Below are 12918 nucleotides of genomic sequence, written 5' to 3'. Positions count from 1 at the left end.
TTCTTTCCTCAGGAAGCTCAAAACGCTGTAGTCCTAGGTGCAGTCGTCAAACCTCGTACTGCAGTGGATTTGGACTAGGTAGCCAACAGCTCGTGTCGACGACGGCGCACAGAAGATGTTTGGAAAAAGACTCAAACACGCTGTGTCCAAGCAAAAACGGCGGTTCATTGACGCTGAAAATGGATTCGACTTGGACCTCAGCTACATTACGCCGCGGATTATCGCAATGGGCTTTCCGGCGGAGAAAATCGAAGGCGTTTACAGGAACCATATCAATGAAGTAGTTCGGTTCTTGCAAGTGAAGCATGCTGACAAGTACAAAGTATATAACTTGTGTTCCGAGAGATCGTACGATCACAACAAGTTCCATGGAAGAGTTGCTAGGTTCCCATTTGATGACCATAACGCACCGCCGTTTGATACGATTGAGAAATTCTGCGAGGATGTGCATGATTTCCTGAGGCTGTCGGGAGAGAATACAGTCGCAATCCATTGCAAGGCTGGCAAAGGTCGGACAGGAGTCATGATTTGTGCGTACCTGCTGCATATTACTAGCAATTTTGAGTTCTCGACCATCCGCGAGACTCTTGAGCTCTATGGTAAAGAGCGTACCGAGAATGGAAAGGGAGTGACCATTCCTAGCCAATGGCGGTATGTGCACTACTATGGGTTCCTTGTCAAGAAACGTCTTGCCTACTCACCGACCAATCTACTGTTGAAGTCTATTATTATTGAAGGCATTCCTCGATTTAGCAATGACTGCCCAATGCGCTTTACCGTGAAGCATAGCGACGGCCAGAAAACTGCTTCAAATGTCTATGACGCTAAACGACATAGGCAAGGCGACTGTGTGAACATGCCATTTGAGTCTCCAGTACCGGTCTGCGGCGATATCAAAATAGAATTTTTCCATTGTCCTAAAATCAGGAAGGAGAAAATGTTCCACTTCTGGCTAAATACATTCTTCGTCAACCATGACTGCTTAGTGGACGACTGGGATAGCACATCCAGTCATAGTGGCGTTCAGTCATCTGAAAGGAATACTAGTGTGGGAGGCGGTATCGGCCAAATTGATAGCATGCAGAGTGTATCGAGCTCGAATACAGCGTCATCTGCTGAAGAGCCTGGAGGAGCAGCAGCAGCAGCAGTAGCAGAACCAGCAGCAACGCCACCAGTTGTTGCACCTGCCCCCGGGTCTGCGGCGAGCGTCCATAGTGAGATTGGTGCAAGTAGGTCTACAACACCTTTACCGTACTCCGGAGAGGCCGGTACGCGTATTGTATGCATGCAGCAAGGCAACCTGGACAAGGCTAACAAGGACAAGCGTCATTATCCTAACGGGTTCAAGGTCCATGTTGTGTTCTCCGTCGTTGGTAGCCGGCAGAACTTGGATAGCGACAATGGAGGGCACGATGTGGACACCGGCAGGTCTGATGACGACAACTTCAACTACTCCGACACAGATCCTGAAGATTAAGAGGATTAGAGAAAGACCGATCCAGTCACCAAACAACAGCACGTGCATCATCATCAAGCATCAGCATGACACATTCACCTCACAGCTCATATTTTGGCATCATGTATGCCCCATCAAGCCCGGCTATTCTCTGCTTACACGAAGAATACATGCAGACACAATTACAGCGGACTCCTGCACGTGTCCCATTCATATAACATTTCCCTTGCTTTCAGAAATGGTCTCAGTTGAACTGAACTGCTGCACACAGTTTGTGTCCGGGACCGGTTTCTCATTCATAGTCTTGTTTTTAGTTCATAATATTGAACTGTGGCATTTCATTTACTCCCCTCCGGCGTAACATTGTCTTAATGTGTTAATTCATTTGTTTGTTCGTTCGTTGCCTGAGTATTGAATGTTGGTTATTTGAGGTGTCGCCTGAAAACAAATGGGACTGCCATCTGTCGTAGCTCTGTTTAAGAAAGCATTCCATGTTCAGAATTGTTTTATAACTGTGCTCTTCTCTCCTCTCCTCACTGTGGTGTACTTGACACACACTGGATCCCTGTACCATCCTATTGTCTGTTTGTTTCTGTCGTGTGTGACTGTCTATGCTCTACTGTTACTACTGCTCCAACTACTATTGTCTACTTCGTTTACTGAGAGACAAAAAAAACTACAAGCCCGTTGCTTATCAACTTTCTTTGTATCCGCTGTCACACCCCAGCTGTGGCCGTGCCAACATTGGGATGTGAATTGGTACAGGGCGCAAACTACAAAAGTGCTTCACGTGATCGGATGTCAGTGAGCAGTACTGTAGCATTGTTTTGTTGTCTGATGATTGCCGGGGTTTTTACCACGAAACTCTGAGTAACAACGAAACTCTGCACTCACATCACCATCACCACAGCGAGGACAATTCCGGTGTATAGATTGATATGAGGTGATGTGAGTGCAGAGTTTGGATGGGCCAAGAGCTCAATGTGGTGGTGTGGTGTATTGGATTCCATAACGGCCGGGTCGTCGCTACTTCTTCTCAACAACGAAACTGCCCTACTATAGTTTGCTTCAATTTGTGCACCTCTTGCGTAACATTGGTCTGCTATGGATTTTATTGCTTGTTCCGGTTCTCCACATCTTGGAGCTTCATCAGAATTCTTATGTACCTACCATGCATGCATAGCTTTGTATTTTTGATATTTTTATGCATGCATAGCTTTGCTATACAAGTGTTCGTTTCAATCTTTTTCCTTTCCGGTTTAGGGTTTAGTTATTGCATGTGTCTATAATTATAGGGCTTGAAAGTGCTTCGTCACAGCATAGCAACAATTTCAAAAATTTAAAAATTGGATCCACTTGAATCCAGTTTTTGTATGGATCCAAGCACATTTCAAGCCGTCTTACTCTCAGCAAGGTGATGTTACCAGTGAAACTGACTGATTTGGCTACTGGGGGCGGGGTTACAACTGGTGCGAAGTAAAAGTCACCCCTGCATACCACATGAGTGGGTTGCTATGCACTCACATACTAAGGCAATAGCAAAGTCACACCTTAGTGGATCCAAAATAGAAATCTGATGTCAACTTAGTACTCCCTGGCCGTTTTTGACGTCATCACTTTCAAGCCCTATTATTTGGTGCATTATTAGCGCCGCGTTCTCGCACCAAATTATAATTTTTGATACTTGACCCTGCAACTCCCCCCCCCCCCCCCCTTTTCGATGTCAGGTTGCAACGCAAATAGCCCTTTCCCAAAGGTGCTCACCCTTTTTTCGCCCTTTTTGGCCCTTTTTGGAAAAGCCCGTTTCTTTCGCCCTTTATTGGGTTTTGGTGAATATCGCTCTTTTTGAGCACAGTTTCCGAAATCTCGATGTGGATGGGCCTTGGCACGCCGCATTTTTGGGGGGGGGGGGGGGGCATCAAGTTGGTGAAGCTTGTACCCGGTGTACAGAATGCTGCAAAAAGTTGGTTTTTTGAACTTTACTTCCTGTTTTGCCTTTCGTGGACCCATAAATGGAGCAGCGCGTATTCATTTCTCAGCTTGGGTTCATATCTGAACATGTATCATAGCTATCCTTCACTGTAAAAAGAGTACTTTTGCCTGTTTTCACTGAAAAGAGATCACTTTTTGAGCATATTTTGAGGGACGCGCATATTTTGGGCACGTTTGGGAAAGGGCTAAACGAAAACGCCCAGACCTCTGGTCGGTCGAGTTGCTCCATCTACATCGGCACGTCGTCCCCACATCCCCTGTGTGTTGTTTTGTGTCTGTCTCCACATGTCTCTTTGTCGGGTTGTGTTCCCAGTAAAAAATCACATGTCCTTGTTTTTTATCACACCAATACCTACGCCTTTCATCTCATTATCGTCTTCCCAAGGGCCCATCCTTTTGTCGCATGATGCAGTGCTAATCTAATCGATCTCTCTCTCTCTCTCTCTCTCTCTCTCTCTCTCTCTCTCTCTCTCTCTCTCTCTCTCTCTCTCTCTCTTTCCTCTTTCCTCCTTACAATCCTCCCTAATCCAGGGTCTGTGCACTCTTTGTGCGGGTGCGCACAGGAACACTCTAGGATCGTGTCAACTGTGATGCATGGGTTTTGCTATGTTTGGTTCTGGGGGGGGGGGGGGGGGGGAAGAGAGCGACACAAGGCAGGAGTGACCGAGGTTAGGAAGTTTGCAACACTCGTACCGCTTTCAAATCATGTAATAATAATAATAATAATAATAATAATAATAATAATAATAATTAACTGGCGACCCGTAGAATTGGAGCAGCTGGATATCTTGCTCAGGAAGAAGCTCACCAAGAAGGGATGGCATCACCCTCGGGCTGACAGAGAGAGGGTGCATTTGGTGCGCGCCGAAGGCGGCCGTGGATTCCAGAGTGTGGTAGATCTACATGAACGATCCATCATCCAGATAAATAAATACATCGAGGGCCACCAAGGCCACATTGCCATTGCTCTCCTAAAACAGTACAATCATGAAAAAGCAAAATACTCTGTCTCCAGTGATGCTGCGAAATATTTGGCAAAGATTGGTATGGAGGAGTCAGCCACAAAGGAGCAAATACGCCAGGGATACCAGCGGCATCGGGAGGAGACAATCAGAAAGAAGCCTCTGCATGGCCAATTTTGGCTGATGCTGCAGGATGCTGAGCTGGATCGAGGGCTCTCCTTTGCGTGGTTGCAGTCTTCTGCTTTGCGTCCGGCGACAGAGAGTATTGTCATGGCCATACAGGACCAGGCTATCCCAACACGGAACTTACAAGAGATATTCAATCGAGGAACAGGTGTGTCAACGAAAACGAGTTGCAGGATGTGTGGCAGGGACAAGGAAACGGTTTTCCACCTTATTGGAGCGTGTACAGCTTGTGCGGGAAGTCACTATGTCAATCGCCACAACAGGTTAGCAAAATATCTCCACTGGACATTGTGCAGGAAGTATGGTGCATCGGACATTTCGAATAAGTACACAAGTCACCAACTCACCAACGTCGTGTACAGTGCTGAAACGGATGTGTCAATCTACTGGGAAGTGCCAATTCCAACAGCAGCGCCCGTTGGAGCAAACAGACCCGACATTATTATCAAGGGCAAAGATGAAGCGTTCCTTGTGGACGTAAGTGTCCCTCTGGATAGGAACATCCGCCGAAAATCTGTGGAAAAGATACAGAAATATCAAGGACTGAAGCGTGAGGTGGAGCAGATGTGGCAGGTGCGGGCCAAGATCGTGCCAGTAATTGTGGGGGCATTAGGTGGATTAACCCCCTCGACTGCTGACTTTCTGAGGGAACTGGATGCCGGAGCCAGTGTATCGATCTTGCAAAAGGAGGCGCTCCTTGGCACAGTTGACATCATCAGGTCAATAACTCAGATGAAATAATAATTATACTCTAATAAGTTACATTGGTTTGCGAATGCCCATGGTTCGAACTATTAGTTGAAGCACCTATTATGATCGTAATATTAATCACTTGCCAATAACAAAGACAACAATAATACCATCAGCCCCCATTCACCGGTTTTGACGGTGCTTCACTGATGTTGAATGAGAAGAATTATATTGCTGCCTTCAGTGCTATTGTGTCGCTGAAGGGCTCGATTTCAGATTTGATGACAGTTACTTTTCAACGGATTTTGTTTTCTGATTTAGCTCTCTTGCTATTACTGGTCCTGCTTGTGTTAAGTCTCATTCTCGCAGATTAGTTGTATAATAGATTGTACATGCATCATTGTAGATTTGCTGTTCACAGTATTTCTCTCTTTTTTCTTTCTTTTTTCTCAGTCTCCCTTATTATATTCTCTTCACATACAACAGCAGTACTCCCCATGGTCTTAAATGACCCGGGATGCTGCATAATACAAACACAAAACCAAAACCAATAAAGCCACCCCATAATAATTCCAAGTTGGAAGGCTGTCGGTTAGCGCTACGGAGATGTGTTGAAGCTAGGTGTTAGGACGTCGAATGTTTCAGTACTCTGTCAGTTCTGTGCCTAGTTATTGCACTTTCTGACTGTATATAGTATCATGTTACAGTGATGGAGAGTTACTCTTAAAGGGAAACTGAACGCCAAAAATAAGTATGGCTTATCCGAAGGAGAATTGGGCACTGATTCCGATGAGCTATGTCTCGAGCCGATCAGAGAAGAGGAACTGTGTCAAATTTCATAAATAACACCTCCCATATTTGGAAATTGGCCTTGATGACGTGCGTACTGCTTAGCTGTCACCATGCTGTGCATGTTCAGCAGTGTAATTGAATGGAAGAAAACAATTACTTTGGTGTTTTGCAGCTCTGTTTCGTTCCCTGACGGTAACCAAATCTAGATGTAGGAATCTGTTGAGCAGGAGAGTGACACATGTCTTCCCGAAGGCTGTCCAGGCTGCAGTGGTGATGAAGAAGACACGATCATCACCCCGAGATCGATCGTAGCGAATTGGAAAACTCATGGTGAATTTGCTTCCACTCCAAGGCAATGTCGAGGTATGAAGGGTGCTTGTACTGCCTTCCAAAGTGAAGAGGAGATGAACATGGCTTTGCATAGCTGATGTTCTATGCCAACTTACCTACTCTTGCTGGTACCGTAGTGGTATATTGCAAATTTCGTGGACGAACAACTCTAGTCACTAGTGGCTAGTGAGCAACACTAACAGGTGAGATGTTTCAATTCGACAAAAATTGTTTTTGTTTGAGAACTGCCAGTGGCAGTCATTAGACTCAGTAGGTGTCTTGGCTGCTTCTTTCTCTTCATTGGTAGGGTTGTGCTTGAATAGTACAAGTACTTGAAGTAAAATAAAATAAATAGAACATGTGGAACATAAATCTAATCAAGCATCAGTACATGTATTGCGAAGTTCAACTTCAAAGCACATGAAATCACAATGATCACGAAGTTTATGTAATCAGGAGTACACCCTGTGTTCAACGAACACATACACACATGCTGTATTGCGCACCCACATGTACACATGTGCGTGCACCCCCACCCCATCCCACAGACACACGCATGCAGCGCGCACATCCATACACATGTGCGTGCCCCCCCCCCCACACACACGTGTGCACATACAGATACACAAACACACACGCACGAACACACACACACAAGATACGTGTAAGTGTACATGGTCTTGATGCTGAGCCAGCACAATGGAAAATACCTCCATCAAGATGCTTGATCAAGTTTTGTGATAATGGCACTGTTTGTTTGTTTTTACAAAGAAGTGTGGGAAAGATTACAATGCATTATAATTCATAATTGTTCTTTGCCTTGTACTGTGCAGACCAGAATGCTTCGCTATCAACTCCTGGCTTTCCATCGGCATGGTGTTCAGCTGCAGCGGCATCTGGTCCGGGGAGTTCAAGTTGCTGGATGGCTGCACTGACACAGGATGGGTTTGCGTTGGCAATGCGATACGGCAGTCATCCCACATCACGAGCTACATGTTTATGTAATTTATATTGTCGCTCGTCCAGCAACGTCAAGGCTCTGCATGTAAACACAGGAGAACACCATAATACTACTCAGGGGATAATAATTTTGGATATCAATTTCGTGACAATTATTAGATTCACACAATATTCACAACGTATGCAACACGATGCTGTCTATTGACACTACTTCAAACTGAAGTGCTCACTACTCCTCTCCCGTTTTCATCTCCCTCTACCTTATGAATACTCTGCATTACTGGTTTCGTTTCTACCCTTTCCATTGCTGCCAGCTCCCAGTCTTTTTCAATGCACAGCACCACCTTGACAGTCATTTTTGTGATTTGATGTACACATACTTTGAAGTTCAAATTCGAATTACATGATCAGATTTTTGTTCCACATTTTCTATTTATTTTTACTTCAAGCACAACTCTACCGATGAAGGAAAAGAAGCAGCAGAGAGACACCTACTGAGTCTAATGACTGCCACTGTCAATTCTCAAAAAAAAATTTTTTGTCGAATTGAAAAATCTCACCTGTTAGTGTTGCTCACTAGCCACTAGAGACTAGAGTTGTTCGTCCACGAAATTTGCAATATGCCACTACGGTACCAGCAAGAGTAGGTAAGTTGGCATAGAACATCAGCTATGCAAAGCAATGTTCATCTCCTCTTCACTTTGGAAGGCAGTACAAGCACCCTTCATACCTCGACATTGCCTTGGAGTGGAAGCAAATTCACCATGAGTTTTCCAATTCGCTACGATCGATCTCGGGGTGATGATCGTGTCTTTTTCATCACCACTGCAGCCTGGACAGCCTTCGGGAAGACATGTGTCACTCTCCTGCTCAACAGATTCCTACATCTAGATTTGGTTACCGTCAGGGAACGAAACAGAGCTGCAAAACACCAAAGTAATTGTTTTTTTCCATTCAATTACACTGCTGAACATACACAGCATGGTGACAGCTAAGCAGTACGCACGTCATCAAGGCCAATTTCCAAATATGGGAGGTGTTATTTATGAAATTTGACACAGTTCCTCTTCTCTGATCGGCTCGAGACATAGCTCATCGGAATCAGTGCCCAATTCTCCTTCGGATAAGCCATACTTATTTTTGGCGTTCAGTTTCCCTTTAACTCGTATCCATATGTCTTTTTCTCTTCCACAATAATAATAATAATAATAATTTGGAAAGGATTGGGAGAACTTCAAATTCAAAGGATCAGTTGGGGAAGTGAACTACCTGAGAAGAGAAAAAAAATAAAGTGAAAAACTTGTCAGCGCCTTCTAGGTTCAGCCTGGTCCCATAGCTCAGTGGTTAGAGCATTGCGCATGACAAGCAGGGTCCCAGGTTCGAGTCCTGGTGGGTCTGGCGTTTTTTTCTCTTCTCAGGTAGTTCACTTCCCCGGCTGATCCTTTGAATAATAATAATAATAATAATTTAAAAATTCGATGAGGAGACAATAATTTTAATATGGCAATAAGTAGGACGAGCTGAGGCGACATGTGGACTACTTTATTGACAATGTAAGCGATGGAGACGATGCAAGAAACAACCTTAAGGGTAAGGAAAACATACATGTAAGAAGAAAAAGGCAATGGAAAAAAAAGAAAGATGATTCGAACAAGTTTTCGTACAACACTCTTCAGGAATCACCGTTGTACTAAAGAACAAAATGAGAACAAAGGAAATAATATAGCAATCAAGGTAGGGTAACACGATACAATGACAGCACTGGAATATCGAGGTGCGATTTCTCACAAAAGTGTGCAGAAAACAAGGGTATACAAGTAAGAACTAAGCGTAACAAGTGTGTATCAGCAACAAAAACAAAAAAAGTGAGAACGAATGATAATAATGTAAGAAAGGTTTGCTCCCCACACCGGAGCTCGCGCTATTCCGCTGACTTTACTTGACACTTGACTGACTCACGACTGGCATCCAGAGCACACGAGAAGTCCATCGAACCTTCGACTCGGCAAACCTGCAAGAAAGCACCACTCCCTGCTCAATACACAGTGTTTCGGGGAATTCACCCCTCATCAGTTGAGCTTGAGTAGGCTGAGGAATATTGTGCCTGAAGAGCACCACTTATATAGTGCTCTCCAGGCACAAACATCACCAGGGATACAAACTTACAGAGACGCTCCGCTTCTAGCGCGATAAACACCTCGTGAACACCAGATAGCAGCGTGAGTCAGTGTCGCTCCTGGACGGTGAGACTGACTTCGAGGACCCTCGGTCATTCGCAACGCTGTCACCTCCAAACCAACTAGTCGCAAGCCCGCGCTGGGCACAACAGTACGAAGTAGTGGTTGCGACTTCGGCGATGATTTGTAAACCTTTCTTACAAATCATCGCCGAAGTCGCAACCACTACTTCGTACTGTTGTGCCCAGCGCGGGCTTGCGACTAGTTGGTTTGGAGGTGACAGCGTTGCGAATGACCGAGGGTCCTCGACGTCTGTCTCACCGTCCAGGAGCGACACTGACTCACGCTGCTATCTGGTGTTCACGAGGTGTTTATCGCGCTAGAAGCGGAGCGTCTCTGTAAGTTTGTATCCCTGGTGATGTTTGTGCCTGGAGAGCACTATATAAGTGGTGCTCTTCAGGCACAATCTTCCTCAGCCTACTCAAGCTCAACTGATGAGGGGTGAATTCCCCGAAACACTGTGTATTGAGCAGGGAGTGGTGCTTTCTTGCAGGTTTGCCGAGTCGAAGGTTCGATGGACTTCTCGTGTGCTCTGGATGCCAGTCGTGAGTCAGTCAAGTGTCAAGTAAAGTCGGCGGAATAGCGCGAGCTCCGGTGTGGGGAGCAAACCTTTCTTACAAATCATCGCCGAAGTCGCAACCACTACTTCGGAATGATAATAATAACAATAATAAACAAGAACGTGACAAAACACATTTAGGCACAAGTGGCAACAACGTTGCCACACTACACAAAAGAACATTATTTGAACAATTTTAGGGTAATAACACTATCTTTCTGGACACACAAATTCGGCTTATGAATGCACTGACAAACAGCTTCCAAAACTTGTAACTGCAAAAGATAACCATGACGAGCACGGCACAAAACAGAAAAACAGGAATCAGAATAAGTACGACAACAGTCAGTACTAGAAGCCAAATGATTGTATTTTTTTTTTTTTTTTTTTTTTTTTTTTTTTTTTACTATGTTCACATTCCCAGCTCGAAAATAATAAAGAAAGACAATTATACTGTATACTGAAGACTTGTTATTACGAGACGGACGCACACAATCTCGACTCACGCGCACGCCCTCACACTCACTCTCACCCTCACTCAGCTCACCTTCCCCCTCACTGTCCGAATCAGAACCTGCTCCGTCATCCACAGCGGTTTGTCTCTCCTCCTCACTTGCATCGTCTTGCGTCTCACCTTCACCACCCACGCCAACCGTGAATGCCGTTGCCTTCATGTCAGTCGTCGTCCTTTCCGATTGTTTCCTTTGTATTTTTACCGTGAATTCATAGGTCCGGTTGTAATCTGCTGTAGATCTCCGTGGTCTGTCATTTGCTGCTTTGTTTTGTGGATTAGTTGTTGTTGCTGTTGGATGTGAACCTGGTGTTGTTGTTGGATGTGAAGCTGGTGTTGTTGTTGCAGCCATGGTTGTTCCTCGGTCCCTCTCAATGCACACATGTGTTCCTTCGATGTTGTAAGTCTCTTTACGAATGCTCCTATCGATGAGACTGTTGACATCTGTATGGATGTATTGTACCGTAACGATGATGTTGATACTCCATGGGTATCGGAAGCGGCGTTTCGTCATTTGATGCTGTCAGTTACAACTGGTGTCGAATTTTCGTTCAACGATGTGATGTACAAGCAAGTGGATGGTGTGGCGATGGGATCTCCTCTTGGTCCCGTCCTCGCCAGTATATTCGTTGGTTATTGTGAGTGCAAGATTGATGAGTCGCTTTGGACCGCGTTCTACGTGCGTTTTGTTGACGATTCGTTCACGCATTTTGACAGTGTTGAGAGCAGTGAATTGTTTCTCGATGTGCTCAACAGCCTACATCCTTCCCTCCGCTTTACTTGTGAGCACGAGCAGTCTAGTAAGTTGTCATTTCTAGACGTGCTTGTAGAGAAGACTGGCTGTGAAATGTTGACTTCTGTGTATCGCAAGCCTATGTTCACCGGTCAGTACATTGCCTTCGATTCATATTGTTCGTCCCAATACAAGGTCAACTTAGTTCGTAACCTCGTTGACCGTGCGAAGCGTATTTGTTCGCCCAGTAAGCTGCAGGCCGAGCTCGACTTTCTTCGATCTGTTTTCTTGAAGAATGGCTATCCGGAATTCTTGTTGCGTAAGTTTCTGTCCATGGAGCAGAAACCGAAATCGGTGCTGATTGGTCCACCTCGCTGTCCCGTCTATCTATGTTTGCCATGGAAGGAGCAAAAATCAATCAAAGTGTGTCACGAAGTCAAGTCTACCGTCCGTCGTACTTATTATGCAGTACATTTTGTGCCAGTCTTCACAACAATGCGTGCGTTCACGGTGCGGAAGGACGTCCTACCAACCCTCCACCTCAGTCATGTTATCTACAACTTCGAATGCCGACATTGTGCTAGTCGGTATGTTGGTAGGACTGTTCAGCACCTGAACGCACGTATCAAACAACACACTCCACTTCACATCCTTCCACCCAGTGCGCAATCTGAGAGGCCCAAACGCGGGAGCCCTAGGAAAAAACCCATCACCTACACGGCAGGATAGTTCCCTGCCGCTGTCTGCCGTTCCCCCTCTGACATCTGTGTTGGACGGGCTTGAGCTTGGCAGCTCTTTGGAGGTGCGTGCGGAACCGCCATTGGTGCAGCCCTCGGGTGTGCCTAAGTCTGTGCCTCTGGGTGCTTTGCATGAGGCTGTGCCTCGAGTGGTGACAGCAGCTCTGCCTCCCCCTGACCCTCCTCCTTCGAGGTTTGTGTTGGTGGGGAGCACCCGTGGCGGTCGATTTGTCCCACCGGAACCAGAGCTGGATTCAACAGAAAGACCAACAACAATGGCTGCAACAACAACACCAGCTTCACATCCAACAACAACACCAGGTTCACATCCAACAACAACAACAACTAATCCACAAAACAAAGCAGCAAATGACAGACCGCGGAGATCTACAGCAGATTACAACCGGACCTATGAATTCACGGTAAAAATACAAAGGAAACAATCGGAAAAGACGACGACTGACATGAAGGCAACGACATTCACGGTTGGCGTGAGTGGTGAAGGTGAGACGCAAGACGATGCAAGTGAGGAGGAGAGACAAACCGCTGTGGATGACGGAGCAGGTTCTGATTCGGACAGTGAGGGGAAGGTGAGCTGAGTGAGGGTGAGAGTGAGTGTGAGGGCGTGCGCGTGAGTCGAGATTGTGTGCGTCCGTCTCGTAATAACAAGTCTTCAGTATACAATCATTTGGTTTCTAGTACTGACTGTTGTCGTACTTATTCTGATTCCTGTGTTTCTGTTTTGTGCCGTGCTCGTAATGGTTATCCTTTGC

General features: G+C 45.7%; 1 protein-coding gene and 1 long non-coding RNA gene across 2 annotated transcripts; both read left to right on the top strand.

The window, feature by feature from the left end:
- On the top strand, window positions 1-2165 carry LOC135828609 (phosphatidylinositol 3,4,5-trisphosphate 3-phosphatase and dual-specificity protein phosphatase PTEN-like). The gene has a single exon (XM_065341035.1). The coding sequence runs from the start codon at window positions 116-118 to the stop codon at window positions 1475-1477; it is 1362 nt and encodes a 453-aa protein (XP_065197107.1). The 5' UTR covers window positions 1-115; the 3' UTR covers window positions 1478-2165.
- Window positions 2166-6449: 4284 nt separating this feature from the next.
- On the top strand, window positions 6450-7793 carry LOC135828188 (uncharacterized). The gene is made up of 2 exons (XR_010555584.1): window positions 6450-6611; window positions 7242-7793. It is a non-coding gene; the product is annotated as an uncharacterized LOC135828188 (long non-coding RNA).
- Window positions 7794-12918: the final 5125 nt, after the last annotated feature.

This window comes from Sycon ciliatum, chromosome 12, assembly GCF_964019385.1.
Source record: "Sycon ciliatum chromosome 12, ocSycCili1.1, whole genome shotgun sequence".
NCBI lineage: Eukaryota > Metazoa > Porifera > Calcarea > Leucosolenida > Sycettidae > Sycon > Sycon ciliatum.
Note: the sequence above shows the minus strand (reverse complement) of the source record. Positions and strands in the feature narration are given on the sequence as shown.

Bases quoted from the DNA above. Each gene is read 5' to 3' on its own strand.
- LOC135828609 (XM_065341035.1), top strand. From the start codon at position 116: ATGTTTGGAAAAAGACTCAAACACGCTGTGTCCAAGCAAAAACGGCGG.